The sequence below is a fragment of the Hydractinia symbiolongicarpus genome, chromosome 7, assembly GCF_029227915.1.
Source record: "Hydractinia symbiolongicarpus strain clone_291-10 chromosome 7, HSymV2.1, whole genome shotgun sequence".
NCBI lineage: Eukaryota > Metazoa > Cnidaria > Hydrozoa > Anthoathecata > Hydractiniidae > Hydractinia > Hydractinia symbiolongicarpus.
The window spans coordinates 11,627,340-11,652,602 of record NC_079881.1 but is presented as its reverse complement, the minus strand read 5'-3'; the positions used below and the strand labels follow the sequence as shown (position 1 = coordinate 11,652,602).

Here is a 25,263-nt window from a genome sequence, read left to right as displayed (position 1 = left end):
CACAAAGGATCCCTTTTTAATGTGTTTAAAATAGTAACCATAGAACATAGAAGAAGTTTTGCATCCACTTAAGTTCAAAGTTTATTTGTAATGGTGTAAATGAAGAAAGATAAAATAAGTAAAAGCTAGTCTGATACAATGTTTTTTTTTAAATGGAGTCGTAGCTTTAATGTTGCGTACATTGTGCATATATACACTAAGCGTATTCAATTTGCAGTTTTAATGTCCGTTGTGTGCAGAGAATGGCTTTAAATAATTTCCTATCGTCATTTGTCTCTAAGGAGATCATAAAAGAACGTTATCTTAACTTCTAAAAGCTTTCGTTTAACCATAATCAATAGAGTAGAACTAAAGACTGGATAACAGAGACGGTTTTTTCAAAACAACGTTAAACTGCAATTATTAAGTATTTAATGAAACATTTAGCGGAATAAACGAGTATAAAACGATCTACGTTATAATATGTAGTTTTTCGTTCGACTCACAAAACGGATTGGTACGGACATACTGCTGTTGTTGTTGTTGTTATTGTTTTGTTGCTGCTGTTGTTGTTATTGTTATTTTAAAAGCCAGAGTTGATAATTGATGTCAAAGATTTTTTTTATCTCTTCAATCAGCTTCAATATATCTAATGGTTGCTATAATTAATAATTATATGGGAAAGTAAAAGAACTTGAATAAAAGTTATAGAACAATAAAATATGCACTAAAGTAATAGCTTTGGTAAATTTATAAATTAATAAACTCCCTCTTTTAGAAGGAAAGGAAAAGAATTATTCTTGAAAAAGATGAGCAGGTGAACGCTTTTTGTTTATGTCAAAAAAAATAATCAACAAAAAAGTGATAGTGCTTCAATATTGCGTTTCAATTTTTCATAACTTATTCTTATCTTTACATTTTTTTTTAATTCATTAATTTTTTTCCAGTTTTTTTTAGTTTTTAGTTTAACTTTGAAGGCATTGACGTTATATTCTGTTGTTGAATGGACATGTAACAAGAGAAGAAGGTTAATTAATTATCATGGGAAAGGAATTAAAAAAAGCAAAAAAATGACAATAACGTTTGTTGTCTATCTCCTCAGTTCATCATTGGGGAAGTGTTGACACGTTTTAAAGTAATTAGTCGCGGTAAAGGACTTATTGGAAATTGTAATTATAGTTTGCTTAAGCATTAATGAGCTCCTATGTCTGTTTTATTCTTATGGGAAGAATGCATTTCATGTTTTGCCCGCGAAAAGACAAAACACCCAAACAAAACTACGGGACATAGAAAAGCTGCTCTCTATTTTCAGTGAATTTTTTTTGCATCATTACGTCACAACTGATGCAAAACTCAGATTAAAGCTTTTTTTTCTTTTCATGAAGATGGTTTACCGCAATTTTTATGTCTCTAAATTTATCTATTTTCCATGTTGCATACAAAAGATTCGTTTTCAAGATCAGAATTTTTTGTTGTTGATAAAACTATATTGTTATTTGTAATTAAGTTGAAAAATTATGAAAGTAGATGAGATAAAAGTGTAAGCCGTTTTAACTGCTATTGAGAAATAGCTAAGGATTACGTTTCAGTCAGGACTAATCATTTGTTTTCTATTTCTTTTAATAACTAAGAGTAAACAGAATAAAAAAAGAAGGCAAGAAGAAAGAAATTAAAAACGAAGAAGAAGAATTAAAAGAAAAAGGGTTTTGCAACGACTATTATTGGAGATTGGTTTATTGTTCAGAGTTTTGTTGTTTACAACTCAAAAAAATTAATTTATAAATAACATCTTACCGAAATTTTGAAAGATATGTGAATTAGCTATCACTAACGACAGCAACTATGTCTTATGGTATTCGATTTCTGGTCCGTATAATGTTTTATTTTAACCTTTGTTTGCTGTTGTTCACACAAGCAAGTGTGGCATCTGAAAAGAAGAAGAAACGCTGCAAGAAAGTTTGTCATAAAGACTTTGAAAAATTGGAGGTAAGAGTTGTTTTTACACGTTCTTTCGTCATAGATCAGTTTGAGACAAAGTAAACAATTGTTGAAATGTACCTTGTACCTTGCTATAAATTCAACACAGGTTTCTTAATCTGATCAGGGAGCCCGAACGAGCCTAAACTGCGTCTGTATCGCTGATAGCTACGTCTGTGTCTGCGTCTCCATGACGAAAAATGCATGACGAAATGTGTATCACCAAATCAAATATTGTTTTTCCGCCCTAGCCAAAACAAAAACCAATTAACTATTATTTTTTCACATATAAAATATTTTGATATATTTTAAAACCTTACTTCCCCAATATATTTTAATATATTGATTACAAATTTAAAGGAGCCTGATAAAAACTGATTACAGATATAGGTCGATTCTACAGAAAAAAAAAGGAGAAAAGGGAGTTTGATATTAAAACCCTCTGATCACACGAACAGAAATGTCACCATTGTAAAAAATTGATAATTCACGAAGAATATTTTTTGCAGGATTGTTTGTTTGCCCTCTTTTTTCTTGTCAACAGTTTTCCCTAAAATTCATTTGTTGTATTACCGCCTAGAAACTACAAGTAGTATGCAACTTTACTGGGACAACGTTTCAAAGTCATATTTTTGTGTTTCTTTACGCAGTTCGTTTCTAAGCTGCATAAAAAGAGGATTGTAAAGCATAAAGCGAATTCGTTTTTATAACTGTTCAGTGATTTCCTTACTCGTTATAAATCTTTGAGCGTACAATTAAAACAGCTTGAAAAGCATTGAAATTAATATGTAGCATCATAACCTTTAAATAATCTATCTTCTGTGTTTCGCATAATAACAATCGGAAACCGGTTGAATAGATATGGAAGTTTTGTCTAATGTGAGAATAGGAATATGTCTTCACGGATATTGGGACACAAGTGCTAAGAAAGTGTTCTTAATTTATTACGTTACACCATGCTGATTAGTGAGGCTAAGTTAATGAAACTGGTGAATTGTAGTTGAGCCATGGTTGCTTAGACAACGACAAAATAAACCTCTTTGGGCGATCGATCAGTTTAGGAAACAGGAAATCCGCTAGAATACCTAACAAGGGAAGATTTGTCAAAGAAACAATAATTTGTTGTTGGTTGTTGTCTAATTAGTTCTTTGATTAATGCATTTCATGCGACGATAAAAATATGAGAGAAAAAAAACAGGTTTACTCAAGTCAAATTTCCTTTCTTAAAGGAATTCGCTTTCGCCATTCTATCGCAAAGACAAATGTGCGGTTGATCATATTTAACACGTTATAAACTCAGCCATTCCATGAGGTTCTGAAAGTAAGTTGCACTAATGAATAACAGGATAAATCCACTTATAGTCATATATGGCTATTTATTTATTTATTTAGAATATTTATACAGCAATTTTCTTCAGTAGGGTAAAGGTCTTACTTACGTAAAAAAGGGACATGTCAAAAAGAATAGTCCTCTAAGGATACCTAAAACACAAAGAGGGTCTTGACAACCTGCTCCCTGAAGACAAGCGTTCATTAGCTAACTTGTATAGTAGCAGGAGAATCTGCACTCATTTGAAAAGCAACAGCATTGACGTTTTTTCCGCTTTAAAATAAAAGACAAAAAAGAAATTCCAGTATCGTGACAAAAATTTTCGTGCGAGCAAATATCTCCATCGGTGCTCTCTATAAAAATATATGTGATGCTTTCTGTTAAAAGAAAAATATCACGAAGATTATTTCTTTTCAATCACTATTTTTAGAAATGACTAAAACACTGTCCTAGTACCCATTGGAAAATAGATACATCAAAGGCGGTAACGCATCGCGCATGCTCATACGTCTTTTAATATGGATTCTAAGCTGCACGCTCGTATGATTTTGAATGAGCAAGAAAGAATGGCCAACTGCAACTGTCAAAAAATAATTTAAAAAAGAGAATTATTAAGGAGATTTAAAAAGATTAAAATGAAAATTTCCCACCATTAATGAACCCTATTTTTTACGCCAACAAAGAAAGTAATTAGGTAGGGATGCCATTAAGGCTAACGAAGATTTTAACATTGTTTTGTTATTCCATATAACATATTGTTCTAATGCCACGTAAAGATAAAACAATTCAACCGTAGGCAAACAAATCATTTTTGACTGTAATGCCTAAGACTGTAAGGCGGAGAATCTTATCAGCACTGTGACATCATAAATACGCAAACGAGTCCTGAATATATTGACGTTTTTTAAAAAAACTACTTCTTGGTGATAATTTAAATGTGGAAATGTTCCATGAAATGCATAGCATCCGGGTAGTTTATTCAAAGAACTTAGTTGTAACAATTACTAAGTCAATGATGCCTATAAACTATTTCCATAAGCGGCAGTCATATTCATTATCTTGCGAACAGATGCACTTTTCTATTTTTTTGTTTATATGACAAAAACGTAAACAACTTAAAAAAGAAGATAAATAAATAAATAATTTATTTTGGTCTGCGGGATACTTTAGTTATCGCTACCTTATGTTCATTATATAAAATGATAAAAAATCTCCCCTGTCGACGTCTCCTATTTTTTATTATATTTCTTTCTATATTTTTTATTTATATCTATATAAATATTTAAGTACAATTTCCGTCGTTTTAGTCCTCTTTCTTCCGGATCAGACTTGATATATATGGACGCATCCTTAGAAACAAAACAAAAGTAGCTTCATTCCAAGAAAATACCGTGTGAAAAAGAAAATGCACACAATGTCCGATTTTTTTAGTTTTCGTATGTAGTAAAACGTTTGCGAATTTGACTATTCTCTAATTCGGCCATTGCTAGATCGAAAATTATTTCGAACATTCTTTATTTTGATCATTCATTATTTTGATCATTCATTATTTTGAGCATTCACTAATTCGGACATTCCCTAATTCGGACATTCCCTATTTTGAACATTCGCTATTCTTCCCGCATGTGTCATTTCGAGATTCTCTTACTTGCGCTATATTGATCTTGATTTTGGAACTCGATTCGAAAATGACAAAAAGTATATTTTAAAGTGTTTTGGCAGATTATTTCTTTGCAGTTTTGTCAGTTTAAGGTGATTCTGATTCTGTATTGTATCCTTTATCCGTAAAAGGTAAGGCAACGGTGGATCAAAGAAGCCAGTCTGGACAATGTGCATTGGTTACATTTAATGACCTTCATAAAAATAAAGTATATTATTTTTCATTGTTTGCGTACTTAAGTTATTACATTGTATATAGATAGGGCATGTTTTATCAAATATACTAACACATAATCCCCTCCTCTTTTTCGAATTCATGGCAGCTGTCACTAGGATACCAGTAATCAGAAACTTAAGACGATTGCTCTAGACAGCCAGCAGTCGTTGTGTTATCAAAAAAAGGGTTGTATAGGTTCAATTTACACATTCCAAACATTTTTAATAAATGATAACGATGGGAATATCTCAACGCTACATCTCTTGTGGTGTTTCCCAAATATGGCGAAACTGCACTGCACTCGCTTTGATATATTATATTACATCAATTAGACACGTTAAAAGTTATAAGTTATATCATGTCAATGTTACCGAAATGTTTTATTTGCTTTGTTTGTATTATTACGGTAGAGTTTTAAGTTCCCCTTGTTCACTGATCCTCCAACTTTTCTACTAAAGCTTCAACGTCTGTAGCTTACACAAAAACACATTTATTAGCAATGAAATTTTAGGAGGCAACAATTTTTGACATATTTATTTACCTACTACAGCGTAATTATGGAAGGCAATGGAAAAGGTAAAGACTTCATGGTGTTTCTGCTGGTTTTTTTATTCTTGTAGTTGATGTCTTGTTTACAAATTGTTTCCTAAGTGTTTGTTTTTCTTTTCCTCTCTAATCTTGATGATGATATATAAGATTTTTCTGCGAGTATGAATTATGTAAGTAATTAGTCTCTACATGGCTTTGATATTTGTTGATAAACAATTCTATGTTGTACTTAGGCATCACGTACTAGTAGCTATAACAACCAGGATTTAGAATTGATGGATACACTGTAAAGAGTAATTCTAACAGGTTACTGTGCCTATTTGTACTTTAAGGCTCTGTTTAAGTTCATTTTTTGCATTACTTGGTCATATTAATGAGCTCAGTGCTAATGTCAAAATGCTCGAAACAAAGGCGTTTTGTTTAAGAAAAGCTCCGATGCGTATTATACACATTTAATTGGTCAATACAAAGACATACAGTTATATTGTCTTAAGGTCATAGTATCTACATAACATAAAGATTTTTATTGACTATGCATGTTAATAGAAGAAAATTAGTTGCCTTGTTGCTGAGTGCTTCTCTTTTAAACCGAAATCTCTTCTCAGAGATGTTATACGACTGTAGATAATGCAGATCACGTATTTGTATTAGCTAGAAATGGGAAAATTTTTAAAGTGTTCCTTTGTGTTCAAGCCATTGGAAGATTATTACTACGTGCTAGTTATTACTAGTAGGGAACTCTTGGGTATTTCTGTATGATAAAATATTTTAAAAAGCTGTTTTTAGTTATATTTTCAGGTGTTTGTTGACATCCTGATAGACAGGTTGTATAAGTGGTTCGATCAAATTAATCTGAAGTTTACTGATCCATTTGTATTAACCTGTGATTGAACCTTTTCATAATTTACACTGCTTTAACGACACTGAGATTCTAATTCAGGTGTGACTTGCATTTATCTAATTCTATGTTCCCTGAAGTGGACAATTTCACTGTTTGTTGACAAAATTAAGGTCAAATTAGGTAGAATCATAGTTCAATCACAAGAGTTCCTGGAATATAGATAAATACTACCTCCCATATATGTATAGGTACATAAAAATAAAAAAGGTCTGGCACTAGCTTCATGCTTTATACCATAAATACGTAATTTCGGTCATATTTGAGCATTTCAATCCATTCTATCATCGTTTCGTGATCGTTAATTTTCAACTAACTGCATCTGATTGGTATTTAATGGCATTTTTAATGTGCTGGAAATTAAATGCGCATTCTATTATGTTCATTAGCAACGCTTGTGGTTTTCATATAGTAACTCGCCGTGGTCACCAAATTGATATGATATATGCGAGAAGGTTGAATCTAATTCGTGCCGTCCTGATTTCATTTAAAACATTTTTGACCGAGCTTGTTCGTGGCGTAACTAATGTGTTCAGTGCATTCTTCATCATTTGCATTTTTTTAAATCTTATTTCATTTAAGTGTTTTTACATATAGAACTGTAAAATGTGTCGTTTTAATACAGAGTGTAGACACCTGTCTATTTTCTTCATTCCTTCCAACGTTTACAGTTTAAGTCTTATTTTGAACAAAGTAAAGTTTAATTTGCATCTTGATGGCATAAATAACTTGTAATGTTGTAATGTTTCTTGTAATGTTGTCTTATATTTGTTTTTTACTATGTTAACTTTTCCTACTGGTCATACCAAGAAATATAAACGTGTGAACAGGTTTATTGATCAGACCGCTAATTTTAGGTAAATAAGGAGAAGTTAATCACAAATCGATACAGAGTGATAAGCATTTCCTGTATATTGTGGTGGCAATATCATATTTACGCGTTTCCATACACGACTGCGGAAATGAAAAAAGTCTGTACTCATTTACTAATTCGATGAATGGTGTTCTTGCATCTATAAATAGCCATGCTATCTACTTAAGCTAGCTTCGCAATTAAGGCAGGTAATTTTTTGCTCGCTTATTCATAGAAACGTCGAACTTTGCTCGATTCTTTAAATATACAACTTGATTATTATTATGATGTGCCATTATTATGAAAATGATTACTATTGCTGACAAGAGAGGAAAATTTCTATGTTGAAGTCGTAAACAAATCAATTAGCTTTTTTTAGAGGTCTGAGCACAAGATTGCGCTTAATTCTGCATTGCAAATAATATAAGGACTAGATTAGCATGCTGACATTTTCTCATGCAGATAAATAATTTATTTTTGTTTATTAAAATGTCCGAGGTGGTAGTCATAATACACCAATTAAATGATCAAATTTTTTTTCTATCTGACACACAAAAGTTTGTTTGTTGGGTCACTTTTCGGGCTTGTATAAGCAACATTATGAAATTAAGCTCCACACAGCACTCAAACCATTATTACCATTAAGGTGACATACATGCGAATTTTCTTTGAGTTTGTGTCAGAAAAATAGCTTTTTAATCCTGCTTAACTAAATCTTCTTCAAATTGTATGGCTTCATTAAAAATATAGAAACTTTTATGATGTGTATTTAGAAGCGTTATTGTAGATCTAGAAAGATTTAATTTGCTTATCCAGAAGATAAAACAAACATAAAATGATAACGGTATGCTTTAGTTAAGATAATAGTCATAAGTCTTAATCTTATGACTATGGTATAATCAGTTCGGAGATCTGTGGAACTTTTATGCATGTAATCAACCAGTACCCAATTTTTTGCAATTTTAAAAATAATTAAGTGTATAAAAAGTTTAAATTCAGCAGAAAAGCGACGGGTTGCAAAGAACCCAACCAAGTTTTATTAATCTTAAGGACTTTCTTGGATGCGTTAAATTTATAGACTATAACAGTTTAGCCATCAATATTCGAGTAACAACTTCAAAAATAGACGATGTTAGCAATAATTTAACTAGTAGTGACTCTTGATCTATTTGTGAGAGTTTCTTCCAACGTGCAACTTGTATCACTTACGCAAAAATTACACAGCGACAGATCCTTGCAGCCATAGGTTTTTCAAAGTTCTCGTATAAGATAAAGAACGATAGATTTACAAATTGAAAAATAAATCATATACATACAATGCTACACCTGAAAGCTAATCATACAAAAAAAATGAGAAGTTCCTGAAAACAAATGTCGAAAGAGTGTTAAATTATATGCCTCGTGCTGTAAACGCACTGTGATCCTCCTCCCTCTCTGTTTTACAAAATCAGCGGTAGAACGCAACAAAATTGATAATATCAGTAACCATATATTTAATTGCATTGGTTACACATAATTGTTAGGTACTATATTTAACACGAACATTTCCGTTCTTCAAATGGAGTGAGTTTTTATTATATCGTGTGCTATTTAACTTTTTAAACTTTTTAAACTTTTTAAACTATTTATCTCTCAACATTAACCCACATTGATAGGGATTTTTTTTTAAATTTTGGTAATCATTGAATTTGAGGTAGGCGCCATTACACGGGTATGTAATAATGCACGTTAGGTTTTTTAAGTCAGAAGAGCAGTTATGTGGTATATTATATCCTATAGACCACTTTCCGCGTAGTTGTTTTGTTGTTATTTAAAATGGGCTTGCGCGCACTTTTGTGTAGGTAAAAAAGCAGGACTCTGACAGGGTAGAATAACTATTATTGAAGATTAAAGATATTTTTGGGCCACTTAAGGTTTAATTAAATTTTAGCTATATTTTTCAAGGTATTCTTAAAAATTTTTGGATTATTTTCGTTAATTACTGTGGTCTGTTGTTTGTATTTTCTACTTTCAGAAATGCTTGCGCATGTGCAAAAAACCGCAAATTTTTAACCTTTGTAAATATTGGCAAGTCATCTTTTGGGCATAAAATACATTTTTCCTTCAATCGCAGACAAAAAAAACTTAAGTGTTGTCTCAGGTTAGCTAAAAGATGTCGTTTTGCTGAAAATAATTTGCTTCACATGAAACCAGCAAGGGGAAAAGGGAGAAACAGTCCAGAATTCGTAACTTTTGATATAATGGTGTGTTTCATTACATATTGTCCACGATGTTTGATAAGAAAGAATAGAAGTTTGGTTGCAATAAATATTTAACTAAATTTGTCAAAGATAATGGATTGTTACAATCTCTTTAACAAACCTAGAATATAATGACCCTTCAATGTCCTGATTAAAAAAACAAAAAGTACTCCTTTCCAAGCTGTAGTTTTTACTTCTTGTTACATCAGTACTCATTCTTAAAAAAGTCCTTCACTACAAATTTACATCGTAGAAGTAGTGTACTGTTACTGGAAACTCATACAGCTTGAAGTGATTCAATAGACACAATTTTTAGTGTGGTAAAGTGTTGCTAGGGTTTGTTCACAATGTATTTCAAGTGTTTCGAATTTTTTTTATATTTTCAAGTGTTTGAGATATTTTTTAATATAGCTAACTAGTATTTCCCTAAACGCAACCATTTAAACTCTGTTATCTAAACTTAATGACCCAAGCCAAACTCTACTGGTGTCATTAGCATGCCCAGAAAATTACCGGCACAGTTTGATCACCAAATTCTTGCATTTGTGATGCAATTTTAAAATATAATTCCGCAGATTATGTTTTATGTCTTCATTTGGCAATAATCACATTCTTCAGTGCAGACTCCATTATTAATTAGGACGACCAAAGAATGTAATAATTGACGTCATTGCTAAAATATATCAGTATTTTTACTTAATTAGATTCAATAAAACTCGTTCCTAATGTTACTTATAATTTCCATTTCCTGGAGTGGGCATATTAACGTTCCCAAAAAAATCTCCACAATTCTATTCTAATTGAGTTTTATTTTTATGATAAACGTCTTTTTAAACACGCTTCAAAATCTTTCTTATTAATTTAAACTAGTTATAAAATAATATAAAATAAACAACACAAAAATAAGAAGAAAAAAGGAGCTAATTTAATAAAGTTATGGTTTGGCGTTCAAAGAAGAAATAAACTTGAACAAACCGATGTATTTAATAAAAACAAATAAAACTATCCACTTCGCTTTAATAGAACAACGTTAATTTAATTATCCAAAGGATTCGACCATCATTGAGAACAATAGCTTTAATTAAGCTCGACAAAACGCTGCTTTCTCTCCAATCATCTCATTATAGCAAATGTACCGACATTCATTTACGGCGATAAAATCCGAATACAACATAAACTCATAGGAACAATGAAGCGAAGGATTTTAGTAATTAACGTTATTACGCTCGTTAAGTCAAATTAGAACTATTTTAATGAAGTCATTCGCATATTTTATATCTAATATTTCTACACGACTGGATAAATAAGTTGATGAATTATTATTGTAAATCTTGAAAATACAAGATGGTAGCTCTCAATACAATTCTGTGGTATGGTTTGTTTGTTTTGTGTCTCACTTGTGTATTGGCATCAAAGAAGAAGGTAGATTTGAAAGAAATGAGAAAACTCATAAGAGAATACAGACGCATCAAGGTAGAGCTTTGTTCATTCTATGTATTGATTAGTTGATCTTGTGACATGACCAGAATACAACTTGCTAGCTAACAATTAAAAATATGCTCTCTTAAAAGTATATGTAATAAGGTATAGCAAAGTTAGAATTGTTTGTTTTCGTGGACAAAATAATAAAAACTGTGTGTAATTTTGAAAAGAAGAAAGGATCTCTTTATCTTATTTTCTAATTTCATAATGTAAAATCTCTAACCTTTAGTAACGACAATATATTTTATATATCTATAAAAAGTACTTAAAATCAAGCTATTATTAAAAAAAACGTTTTCTTTATGCAAAACATGTAAGCAATTTTATTGGCCGAAAAGAATGGCTTATAAGCATGCGCAAGACATTTTATAAATTACAGCTTTAGCTGTAATATTTGTATCAACCTTTTTCACAACTCAAAGGTGTAAAAATTTAGTTTGCCGTCTTTTTGCAAAACTGACAATAATTTTTAGCGTAATGGGTAATGTTGTATAATAATGAAATTTAATAATACACGTGTTTTGTCATTCTCCCAATCTTATAGTCATGCTACGGTTACACGAAAAATTTAAACACGCAACAGCAAATGCGACATATGTACGGCGGGCGAGTTTCCGCGATTTTTTCACGGGCTAACAATTAATTATGCAATAATAATTATAAACAATAAACAAGATATTTCTCTTCGTTTACTTCAGATTAAATAAACGCTCGTTACTGCTTTTTTAATGCAAACATTAAGACGTAATGAGATGCCAACAGATCGCAGTGAGAAGTGTTTTGTTTGTATTTAAAGGTTTAAATATTTTGTATATCATAAAAGACAAGAGGAGATTTTCCTGAATGCTTAAAAATGCCCTGATAGCCACGTAGTAAATAATTATTAGTGATAGTTGTGCGATACTCAATCGATGGACTCACGAAATCTGCTCTCGTCTGGTATCTACTTTATTTGTCAGCTAGGTTTATCTCATTCAATTGAGATAATGGCGAGAGTTTAAATAAGAGAATGAGTATTATTGTAGACCACGAGGTGGGGTGAGGTAATTTATAAGCAGGCGTCATTGCGGATTGGTTGATTTTTCAGGGATGAAGAGAGAAAAGGGAAGATATTTATTCTGAAAACGATTCTGTACTTAGGGCATTCTGGAATTTTTCCATACTGCAAATCAAACCTCCAGCCTTTGAATGTTGGGGTACACAAACATAGCTATATATTTTTGATCGACAAATTTTTAATTTGATTTGTCTAACTTGTACATGTCCTTTTTACTATCCAAATTGCATGCACGGTTGTTATAGATAAAAATGTTTGTGTTCAGTAGACACTAATGATAACAAATTTATAGTTTTCGTGACACCTCTTCATCGTCAAAATAAATCAAGATTGCCAGTGTCCTAATTTACAGTACTAAGCGCCCATAATAATGGATCAAAAAAATGAGGGAGATTTTATTGTGCTAAATAATTATTAGTCATGTTCGTTTGCGCGTTTTTTTAAAGTAGAATTTTGTTAAACAGACTGACTTTCTCGCCATCTAAATTGATGTTTATTTTTATCCTACAATAGACCCTCCACGATAATTATCGTAGTTGCTTAGTGAAAGCATGCATTTTAGCATAAAAATATGTCAAACTTTAAAATGGATAATACCATGCAATATTTCTAATACTATTGGCTAATAAATAAATGGATCTCTCTAAGACTCTTACAGGCATGGACTTGAGATTTATGTTCCCTTGTATATTTAAGGTCAATCGAATCTTAAATTTAGAATCTTATCTTAATTAATTTAATTAAAAACAAATGAATAATAGTTAGCTGAAGAAATCTACTACAGGAATTGCTGAGATTCCGACATGCAAATTGCACACAAACTTGATTTCCAAATATTCTTCTTATTACTTTTGTGAAAGTTTATTTTTAAGAAAGGGAATGTGCTGATTCAAAGAAAGTAGAATGTACTACTGCACTGATAACCGAATAAACTTCGCTACACCAAGCCTATACTTTTTCAACAATGCATTATTACTGGAAATATCGTCACTATTTTTCTTTCTTTCTTGTCCATAGTGTCAAAAGAACTAGACAAAGTGATTTATTCAGAACTTTATTTTAGTCTTTGTAAGGTCTTCTTTTTCCAGACGAAAAGTTATTCAAATCAAAATATAAATTTAAACGTCCAAAATGTGTAAAACAAAGCAACTAGAATTTTTATCGAATTTACGTGTAAAGAAGAGCATAAATTTTAAGGAGGAAAATTTAATATCTTCAACGTGTTAATAGTGTCAAAGTCAATACAACGTCACTGATGTGTTGTGGAATGATATATGATATACACCTTGGACATTGTCGACAAATAAAGACACGAAGTCTTCTTAGTACTACCCGCATAACATTTGGAAACCTCAGAACAAAAGGCTTTCTCTCCTAATTCTTCTAAAGTTTAATGATTGTATCATAACAGAAAAGAAGATTAATTTAGTTGTTTTTTGATATTTTAAAAAGTGCAGACTGAGTTGAACAGTAAAACTGAATCTACCATCATTCATAACTCAGTGCCGTAACCACCGGGGGGGCCAGGGGGGCCGGGCCCCCCCAATAATTTTTTCAAAGATGGTTATGACAAGTTAAGAAAAACGTTTTGTCTTATGTCTAAAGACCATTTGTTATATATAAACAAACTAAACACTTATTGAGAATGATTTATAACCGATTTCCACTCTTTTATTTATTTAAAACGCGTGACTCTTATACTTGCTGCATGGAAATGATGATGATTAGTCTTTTGTTCATGAAATTTATGTAAACGTTTATTCCCTGATTTAAAAAAAAAACTCAGAAAACTGGAGCAATTGTCTGTATTTTCCTTTATTTTCGTGATTTCTAGTGATTAAATTTCTTTAAAAAGTACTCTCAAAAAGGCTGTTTAAGCCAATCTAGCGCACTCAAAATTCAAAAATTTCTTGGGCCCTCGGCCCCAACCAGGTTGGGCCTCCTTAGACACTGAAACTAGGCTGCCCCCCCCCAAAACGAAATTCGTGGTTACGGCACTGTAACTGTTGATAAGATATTATTTGTTTAGCTAAAACAATTCAAAAAGATCATCGTTACACCTAGGTATTTAAAACCGTTAACAAAAACCACTACGGTCTACACACCTTATACAAAATGCATTGACCCTGCGTCAATAAAAATTATTGAACAATAATAAATCAATCGCAGGAACCAGTAAGTATTTCAAGAAGCTTATTAGTGGCTATATAAGGTTCTTTCAAAGTTCTTCAATTTCCGTTTACTAGGTTAATTACCAGATTTTCGCAATGTGATGACAGTAATAAAGTTAATGAAATTTAACCATGAAAGTGTTGGTATTTTCCTGTGTAGACTTAGCGGAGAATTTGCCGAAATAGGCAAGCACGCACTAATATATTGATCCCTTGCGAATTGCCCAGTTGATAAGTTGATTCACCCACTTTCTTCAAGGTTTATGAAATGTAAAGAAGCCTATTGGCTTTAGATTTTAGACCGTATTTTTAGCTATATTACAGAGTAAATCGCGTTTGATTTGCTTTGGGTTTAGTGCTTTGCTCTGAATAGCTATTTCTGGGTAGATCTAACTAGATTGGTCACGTTTCTCATGCCAAGGTGTAAGGATTTTAGTAAAGTAAAAATAAAATTGAATTTGAGATTTCCATGGTTATCATTAAAAACTTGTTTTAAAAAGACAAAAAAAAATGTTATACTGAACATTTATGATATCGGTGCCACATTCTTAAAACCTTTTAGGCTGAAATACAAGTTCGTTTTAAATGATCATTTAAAATTGACAGTGTATACAGGTAAAGAATGAAGAAAAATATGTTTTATTATTTGAAATTAAAACGTCAAACATGTTAAACTTTCATTTTCAATTGATGATGTAATTTTTTTAATTTTAATATTTTATGCACTTGAGTACAGTCACGCGATGAAATCGAAACGAAAGTAAAGGCCGAAATACATGACAATTTTAAATTATGGTTTTTTAAATGACTGATATTTTGAACTCGTCTCTATCACCTGTCTGCACGATCATTTTAAAATGTTGGTTTTTATCATCGATTCCGAAAAAAAAATGTGCTTCGGCTGTTTTTATAATTTCTTGACACGTGGTAATAAAATGCTCTTTTTTAAGTTTTCGACATGTTCACCTACCACATCACCTTACTTGCATGTCGATTAAAATCGCGCTACTGTGCTTAAGTGAGTAAAACAATTGAATTCAAAGAAAGAAGTGGTCATTTGAAAATAAAAGTTTAAAAGGCGCACAAATGTAGTGTTGTCAGCCCATTTGGTGCCACCTACTGCCCGCTTGCAATGCTATACGTATCTCTGGCGGTAATGTAACATAATTGTTGAAGGGACAAAGAGCCAGCTATTAAGATGACATCCCCAAGGACATTAAAACATCCCGTTACTGACGTATTTACTAAATTAAGTAAAACTGTGAAAAACATTCAAGAGCTTAAAATTATTTGTTTTCATTCAAATATTGTCTTAAAATCTCACACAGGGAATACGTGAAGTACGTTTAGTGGAGAGTTAGAACTTAATTAGCCAGTGAATGCTATCTTGTTTTTCAATCTGGATTGAATTTAAAAGTTATAACGGTGTAGCCTTGGCTTTAATCAATAACGATAGGATAAATTGAAGATTAGGAACGATGCAATACACAGTAAATCACATGTAACAAAAGAGATTCCCTTTTGTAAGAGATTAGACACATAGCCGATTTTGTCAGTGTCACGCTGTTTTGTGAGTCCAGCCTGGTTTTTACGTGCAGATTTGCATTATGCTGATGGTACATAAAATATATACAGCCGTTAAAAATTTACTAATATTTCTGGGTGAGTGCTCTCCGAACATTTTTTTTGATACATCACATAACGAAGTGTTCTATCAATAAAACAACAGTAAAGCCTGCTTTATAATTACCTTACAGCTAGTCTCCTTTGGTAGTTAACTAAGCATAGTGCTTCCTAAGTATGATTGGCCTGCGGAAGGGCATTCCTTGGAAAGTTTTTTAAACGTCGTGTAAGACGCTGTCTTTTTCAGTAAGTAGAAACCAAACAGATTGAACAATTCTATCACAAATAATGAGATATAATTATGTTTGTTAATCTACTAAACGTTAGGAAAAGAATTAATTTGAAAAAAAGGAAAACGTATCACCCTCCTTCGGAGTGCCAAGAAAATGCAGAAAATGCCGACCATAATATTTTATGTTAATTCGTTTAAGTGTACAAGTATTTTGCGTCGTATAATTCTGCTTTAAGGCGAAAACCATATTTGAAGGCGAATTATAAATATGATCTTTCAATTAGTTCTGTTGTCAAATTCTAGAGCCAACATAAATAGATGTCGACAATGAAATCTGATGGAAACGAAATGGGGACTATTATAGGACTATTTAGAATTCTTTATCAAAAGCCTTGTGAAAAAGGAAATTGAGGCGAGTTGTACTACAAATTTTTATTCGATGTTAGGTCTGAACAACAACACAACCTGATCTTTATGAAAGCATCGACAGTTTCTTAACAAAGTTTTACTGTGTCACTCAATCCAATTGGCAGAAAATTTGATGCTCAGTATATTGGATCATGTTTTCAGCCACACAATTTGAATGCAGACAACATGAGTAACGAAATTTCTAATTAAAAATACTATTATATATCCAAGCATTGCGATGGCATGTCGAGTGGAATTCTTTATTGTCGCATTGTTGTAAAGCATTTTAATAACATTGTATAGACATGCTCTAAGCACTTTGGAAATTTATTGGCGTGTTAAAACTATTTCGAAAAAAAGAAAGAAAAAGAGTTGCCATTGTTCCTGAATCTTCCCAATGTCAATTTAGTAAAAAATTCTCAGACAGATTTTTTCATCGCAATACTAATAAAAAACTCGTGTAGGGTATAATAACTAGATAACACGTACAAATATTCACACTTCTGCGTATTTTAATACTTAAGTAGCTTATCAGGACCAAGTTTTAATTATTTTTCATTTTATCTGATATTAACGAGTTAAACAAACAAGGGTCTTGCCAACGATATCTGAATGCGTGTCTGTATTTCAATCTTGTTAATTGGTCACCAATGAAAAGAATTGTTTGATCTTTAATAATTGACACGTGACAAAATTTTTATCACTCATGATCAGTTTGTTTTCTGTTTAAAAACTTCTTCACTGAGATTTAATGGAAGAATATACGAACGCAAAATATTAGGGTTTATTAGTTATTTATGTTTTTGTTCATTGCCAAACTGTATGCTTAAATGTTTATCAGTACTGAATAGAACACGAAAGCTCTGGTTAATTGATATTTAAGTACCTGCTAATCTCTACGGAGGAGAGAACTTTTAATGTAGACAATTGCGGTGGTTTTCTCGTCATGCGGGATTATCTACAAATAGTCCACTATCAATTTAAAGCATCAGTTGGCAAGAAAACAAAATCGAGTTGAAGAATCACATTTAAAAAAGATCATGAAGTTTCTCATACTAGCCATTTTCATTATTTACAATGTTAAATTTCTGTTTTGTTTTGGTGACAGTGGAACTTATGTAATGACAAGAGGGCGTAGAAATGCTACTAGTTTTTATGAAGGTTTAGAAGTGGTAAAACATAAGACATTGAGCAAACGTAGTGGTGATATGTTGACATCAATAAATAAGAATGTAAAGAAAAGACGAAAAAAATGTGGATGTCACAAACTTAAGGTACTATATATAAGTGAGAAGTTTGGTAAATTTGATTATTCTTTCCATTTTTCATCCTTATTGATCATACTTTCTTCTATATACTATTATATTTTTTTATACAGCTGCATAAGTTTTCCTATACTTCGCTTTTACTAGCGAATTAACTCTCATATAATGAAACAAGCTAAACTTTATTATACATGTTTTCATTCTATGAGTGTAATTTTTTAACTATGTACTAAGGTTTAGCGTAAGAGATATTGAAGCAGGATATACTATGCGTATTGATATATTTTCTGAAGTTGACAGAACAAGACTATAAGGGAGATAAACAAATTCTTTTCTAATATATTTTTATAAAAATACACGGACGTATTATAATTATTTAATATGCTACGACTTGTTACATTTGGTCTGTTATCTGGATGCACTTGACTACAAAAATATGGTAACCCCACAAAACAATGCAATTTCTTTGTTCTCTGCACTGCAAGAATATTTTTCTAAAAAATCGCCGGAATTATTCTCTCTTGCCGTTTCTCTTTTGGATGTGGCAGTATTAGGGACAAGTCAAAATAGTCATATCATTTAGGTAGAGCTTGCTGCAAGTTGTTGCTAATCATAAAATATTTGTTATTTTTTTTCATAGCAACGTGTTCGTGACTTAGAAGCGAAATTAGATGCACTGCTATCACCGAAGACGCAAGTAAAATACATTCAGGGGCCAAAGGTAACATTTTAATGGGCTGAAACATTCATTTGCAGTATTGCAATGTTCTTGACGCCGGAAATCACGTCAAATAGTAATTAAAAAATCTGTAAATAATGTTTACAGATGTCAATCATGCGAATTGTTTCTCAAAATTTCACATACCTTTTCTTGATACCATTCTCTTCTATCTACAGTAAGGACCCGCAGGCAAGTAAGGACCCTCGTTGATAGCAGTACCAATAAGAACTAAAGAGGCTCTTCTGGGTAAACAATGCCAACAATAAATAATTTTAATACTAAAAAATTCCAAGAATTTCTGGGCAAATTCTATTTTAATTTTTCTGAGAATTAACTAAACAGTTGTAGTGTTGTCGGATTTCTTGGCTTGCGACAAATAACTCCTTTATGAAATTTGTTTTGTTTACAACCTAAATTTACTTTTCTACACAAACGTGAACTTATTGAAACTGGTACCTCTTCATATCAAAACTCTTTAAACTCTTCCGTAGAGTTGATCATATGACTATGCACTTCATTGCATGTAAGTTTGTGAGGGAAGGTGAAGTAGGTATAGCTATAAGGCTTAGCGTGCAAAACATTTTGTATATAATTTTCATATCATTTCGTTTTACCTTTTATTTTTCAACTTTAGGGAGACAAAGGTGACAGAGGGCCAAGGGTAAGTTAATTTCCACAAATATGTTACGTTTTTATGAGTCGTCACGATAGCCGTGTTCATGTTTTTAAAATCACATAACTTGCTTATAGGGTCCAATGGGTCTTCAAGGCGACCGTGGATACACCGGACCACGAGGTCCCAAGGTAAAACGGACTTTTTTGTGCCAGAAGTTGTGTTACATTTATTGCGTCAGTCAGAAACAAAATGACATGAAATGACAGGACGAAATTAAAAGTCAATTAAAAAAACCCACAAACAAGATAGGGATGAATACCGCAAAATCGTTTTTTTTGTTACATGCTTCCAACATGCTTGTCATAAATTAATTAAGCAGAATAAGTTTTTTCCATTTTACTGTCATGCAACCAATCAGAATGAAATATGCGTTATTCTTATTAAAATAGGAATTAGTTTGAGAATGATTAAGTCAACCGCTGACCGATTGCACGTGTATATAACGTATACGTATATATAAAATAGGGTTAATATTTTGCAGAACGAAACAATAAGAATAGTAAACTAAAGTAATTTACACAATCCTAATATCTACTTTGTTAGGGAGAAGACGGTTCATCTTTATCAAAACTGCCAAAATGCGATCCCGGCTATTTTGTCACATCGGATGGGACAAGACTATACTGCATGAAGCTAGGTAGATTTTTTTTCCTTCTTTGAATAGCTAATCTTATCAATTTTTGGATGGATTATGTGACTTAAAGAATAAATCCGCTTTTTCCTTTTCAAAGGAAAGTAAAAGTCTCTTATGTATAGGTATACGAATAAAGTTTCCTTAAAATCAAGTTTGCAATAATTTCTACAAACATTTTGATTTTTCTACATACACATCATAACCATCCCCCCACCCGCACATCCCACCTCACCCCCTCCACACACGTGTCTCTCCCCCTGCTTGCATCAGACCATAACTACCATGCCAGCATTAAACGTTATCTATCTGCAATTTGACGTCACGAGTAAAGCAAGCTCTGTTAACTTTATATCTTGTTAGCTGAAATAAATAGATGGATATAAAAAATGATTGAGTCGTTCATTAGTGGAGCCTGAAACCTAATCTTCGATTAACAATGATGAAAATTATTTTGACTACCTCTTTATTTTTTAATTTCCCCATGGATTCTATAGGTACTGTGCACTTTAGCATAGTCTCAGAATTCTAAAAGCACCATGTTTCATAAAGGCAAACTCTTTGGTGAAAATCTGTTAAATTTATTTAGTATATAGGCAAACATTTTTTTTCTGGAAAAACAATTAATTTCTAAGGTCTCAATTGCAGTATTAGTTTACGCTATTAAAGAAAAATTATAATCCCTTTTACAGGCATCCAAGTACCGACAAATCCATTAGCGATTACAACTCCGACTCCACAAACAAGTTCAGGTCCACCAACAATAGCTGCAGGTAAGCTATCAATATTGGAACTAGGAAATTTACTCCTCTTGATAAAGTCATTAAGGTCAAAGGGACCTTAAAGGAAACAGACTAAGTTTTAAGGATGTTTTAAGGATTGTGAAATTTTGCTATTGGTTTGTTATAATATCGCTTTGTTCTAAAAATGTTTGACTAAAAAGCAGCTAATAGCATTCACTTGGGGAGTCAGCCAAAGGCACGAACGTGATTGGGTAAGATAAAGATATTCTTCCGGGTACTTGGCAGATTTATTTAGAGGTTTAAATGTTTAGGGATATAACCCCTCATAAGTATTATTTAATTTTACTCGAGTTAGAATTATATGTAAATTCATTTTATTTATTTTTAGAAATGGAGAAACAGATAACAAAATTCCGCAAGAAGCATATGATTCAAAACTTATATGCAGATACATGGGATTTGCATTCGTTTATTTGGAAACAAAACACTTACCTTGGAATTTCGCAACTAAGCTCCAAGACATTCACATTGTATAAGTGGGTGCACAACATGTAAGCAGGCCTTTTGTTGAACTGAATTATTGTCCAAAGAACTACACAAAATCAAAGTTAAAGTGCTCAAATGGTTTTTCATATCAGCAATGTTTTGAGAAACAAGAACAAGAAAATTATGCGTTTATTTCTGACACGTTGGAAATTATTTTTTCTTATCCTTTATAAGAACCTATAAATAAAAATATTCTTTCTTAGATTCGTTGAAAAAGCTATTTTAACTATCCCTTCAGCAAGACAATGGACATCGTTTGAATGGCAAGGCCACCTGTATATTGTAATAGCGTGCAATACACGTGGAAAAGATGGAGAACCAGGCAGTTCATATCTGTATAAAATGGCGTCCTATGACACCATAGAACTCTTTCAAAAGCTTGAAACAACAACAGCATTTGGTGTGGACACTATTAAAAAGCATGGTCAAATATATATCACATTTGCTTACCTCTATGGCGCGAAATCTGATGTTTTCAAGTGGCAAAAGGATAAATTTGTAAAAGATCATACTATACCAGTCAGTGGTACAGATATTGATGCGTTCCATATCGGGCATCGAGCCTTCTTGGCTGTCGTAGGTATGTCCTGGTAGATTTATCTTTTATCTATTATTTTGCTATTTTTCTGCGCATAAAAATTTTATTTGGTCTTTGTTTTATTTACCTTCCGCTCTTATTTTCGGTTTAATATCAACTTGTTCTTTTTTCCATAGGTACTACATCACGTGATTCTTTTGCGTACTTACTGGAATACCAAAATGGAAAATTTGTTCCCTTTAAAAACATTCCAGCTGGCACACGACCGTACGGTATAAAACACATAAAAGCTGGAAAAGAGCATTTCTTGGGAATTGCAAGATACGATTTAAAGAGTTCTTTATTGATGAAATGGAATGGAGAAACATTCGAAGAGTCGCAGAAAATTGGATCTTGCAAGGTAAAGTCATTTTCGTATTTTTTCAGCTGTGGGAAAGTTGAGGAGAGATATTATAATGTTGATACAGATAGAAGATTTTTTTTTAACAATTTATCAAGAAATGCAGGTGACAGTGTAAATATCCATGTTTCTTTCTTTAGGCACGTGATTTTGCCGCCATCACAACAAGGCAAATGAATAAATCAATTACATATATGGCTATCATAAACTTTGATTGCAAACCAGTAATCTATATATACGATGAAAAGAGAAAGATATTTATAAAACTTCAACAAACTGATTCCATTAGGACGAGAGACATTGAATTTTTACGGATGCCGAACAGCGATGTTGTTTATCTTGCAGTGGCGTCCAATCGAAACACAGCGATTTATGCTGGCGCTGCATCTTGATGAACCAAGCAGAATGGCGGTTTGGTGACACATCCATGCAGCAAGCATGAGTCGAGTATTGTCCTTCCCGCTGCGATTTAGTCTTGTGTTTTGCAAGAGAAACCCAAATCTTTTTGGAAACTACCTAAATATTGTTACATATCTGTCGTAGGTAATAATCAAGAAAACGACTTTCATTTTTGTAATGCTGAAACCCATGACTTGTTTTACGCTGATATATATTCACGGAAAATTGGAGAAAGAACAGTGGATATTACGTAACTCTCTTTTTATTTGAGAAACGAAATTAATTATATGGTATTTAATTTTCTTATAGTGAGTGTGATCCGCGAAATATTTATAATTTATTTATTTGTACCAATAAATATTATTTTTATATTTGGGATGACAATATTTTAATAAGACTATTAGAGCCAAGGATTTATTATGCGGAATTCTAACAAATATTGCCTTCATTACCTTACATTTATCCCAAGCAAAAATTGACTCTACTATGAATAACATTGCTAGAGACACTTTGTCTAAAACATTGGGTGACCGAGAACAATACGCCAGTTCTTGTGTTCAAATAAATGAATTTGCAACTGTTATATTAAAACAATTCATTACGGCCTCCTTTTCATATCTCGAAGTTAGGTGATCCATTAGTCATAACGAGTTATTACCAATACATGGCTTGGCTGTACCTCGGCCTTCCGTTGACGACAATGGTTTCGTCATGTAGGGCAAAATAAAAAGTTTTTTAACTATTGTCCAAACCCTTTTCCTTCAGTGCCATATTATTTTTGTGTTAATACATCTGTTTTATTTTTAACCAAACAGAAACAAACAAGTGTTATGTATATTTTATTTTGAAAGGAATGCTTGGAAATCGTCGATGTCGTGTTGTGCAACAAATACTTTTAAAATACTAAGTAAGCCCGGTAGCCTTCGTACACACACACACAAACACATACACACTTTTTTCTGTGACAAAATGAGTGAGCTAGTCCTTTGTAATTTCGCTGTCCTTTTTCTAACATTTCTTCTGCCGGGCCTGTAAAGTGTTTTTATGCCTCTGGTTCTGCCGTGAAACGTGAGATCCTTTTTGTAGAAAAGATGGTTTTGTGTTGAACTTTGCTGCAATAAGGGAAGTACGTGGTATAAGCACAGTCTGGAAAGTTTTTTTAAACGAATGTACAGAATTAGAACAAAAAATCAATATTTATCGACCACTATTGAATTCATAATGGTTTATTTTCTTCTGTACATTAATATTGCTCTTTTTATCAAAAACTTTACGTTTCATAGTTTGTACATATTGTGTTTCTAATAATCTTTAGAAGATCCATAGTATATGAACGTGTAAAAAAAGTAAAGTTATTGTTTTGTTGTCTTCTGGCTTTCCATAAAGAGTAAAGTGTTCTTTCTAATTTTGTTCTTTATGCTCAGGCGGCAACCTCGACCCGCGGACTCTTTGACTCTTTTTATATACCGGGACGGCGAGCAAAAAGAGAAAAAAGCCTGGGATCGAGTTTGCTCTGGCGGTTTAAACTATATAATCTTGCCTTTACATCTCTATTTCAAGGGACATAATTAGCGGACAAAAAGCTATTTTAGTACTTTTTATAAATTGTATAAAAAGCAATGATTCAATGTTTATAAGCAATACAATAAAACCTGTAATTAGTCTGATTCTGCGCGAAATTTATTTTGATCAGGAAAGGTGAGATATTGCCTTAATAAAAATACGTCTACGGCCACATACGTTTTCGTGATTTACACACTATCAAGCTTTAGCATTCAAAATTGCGTCTAGACACGCTTTCTGTCTAAATATTGCTCAAATTTTGCCTTATCTTTAAGGATTTATTTAACTCTGCCGTCATTTTTTTATTCCTCACGAAAGGTGATCACAAACACGTTAAATGGTAGTAACGATGAGGCTATTTAAATTTTTTAAAGTTTATTTGAATTTTTTTGCTTATCATTATGTATGCATGGGATAATTAAGTTTAATATATTGTACTAAGCCTTCCCTCATATGTAACCTAAAAACATTACATCCAGCATAAGGCTGGTCATTAAGTCATTATATTGGCCCCATGATGTGATTAACATCATAAAATATATATGAAACATGAAAATTTCTGTACCATATTAACGCAATTTCAACTTAGGACTTAAAGTCTTAGGTTACTTGGTTCTAGAAGGATGAATAAACAGAAGGAAAAACATTATATTTTGCAGCTATTGATATCTATTCAAATTCTGTATTGTGTTTAAAAACAGCGGTAGCATAGGCTTGTCTCGCTCGTCCGAGTCTTTTCTGTTAAAAATATAATCAAAATAACTTTCTCCTAACAAATGGTGCACGGGAAAGACTACTAATTTGATGTCTAATTGACCTTCATTGTGCTTTTTTTAGCAGTTAAACTTTGTAAATAATTTGTTGGTGTATCAACGAATCAAATGATTTAGAAGAGAAAGATTCGTGTGGAAGGTCTTAGAAGTTGTTGAAATGGTTAAGAGTGTTGTCTACTGATGAACAAAATATCAGAAAACTAGATGTGGCTGCAAGGGAGTTACAATTCGAGTGAAAACTTTTTGTAAAGTTTTATTCTTGGTGCTTTAGGATGTCGAAAGATATTATTAATTTGGTACACCTTTTTGTATAATTAACGAAATGTAGATATG

The 25,263-nt window shown here is 32.2% G+C and overlaps 1 protein-coding gene across 3 annotated transcripts; it reads left to right on the top strand.

The window, feature by feature from the left end:
• The first annotated feature begins 1,578 nt into the window (after nucleotides 1–1,578).
• Nucleotides 1,579–24,609, top strand: LOC130648420 (uncharacterized). 3 transcript variants are annotated; one of them, XM_057454473.1, is made up of 10 exons: nucleotides 1,579–1,965; nucleotides 18,581–18,661; nucleotides 19,296–19,322; nucleotides 19,412–19,465; nucleotides 19,881–19,974; nucleotides 20,661–20,741; nucleotides 21,100–21,262; nucleotides 21,461–21,837; nucleotides 21,972–22,195; nucleotides 22,336–24,609. In XM_057454473.1, the coding sequence occupies exons 1-10, from the start codon at nucleotides 1,822–1,824 to the stop codon at nucleotides 22,585–22,587; spliced, it is 1,497 nt and encodes a 498-aa protein (XP_057310456.1). In that variant the 5' UTR covers nucleotides 1,579–1,821; the 3' UTR covers nucleotides 22,588–24,609. The 3 variants fall into 3 exon arrangements, with proteins under 3 accessions (XP_057310456.1, XP_057310457.1, XP_057310455.1); XM_057454474.1 differs by lacking the exon at nucleotides 1,579–1,965 and adding an exon at nucleotides 10,965–11,175; XM_057454472.1 differs by lacking the exon at nucleotides 1,579–1,965 and adding an exon at nucleotides 17,653–17,949.
• Nucleotides 24,610–25,263: the final 654 nt, after the last annotated feature.

Excerpts from the sequence above, each read along its gene's own strand:
- LOC130648420 (XM_057454472.1), top strand. The coding sequence starts at position 17,716 with ATGAAGTTTCTCATACTAGCCATTTTCATTATTTACAATGTTAAATTT. Across the intron at positions 18,662-19,295 it reads AATACATTCAGGGGCCAAAG|GGAGACAAAGGTGACAGAGG; the intron begins GTAACATTTTAA and ends TTTCAACTTTAG. Across the intron at positions 19,323-19,411 it reads AAGGTGACAGAGGGCCAAGG|GGTCCAATGGGTCTTCAAGG; the intron begins GTAAGTTAATTT and ends ACTTGCTTATAG.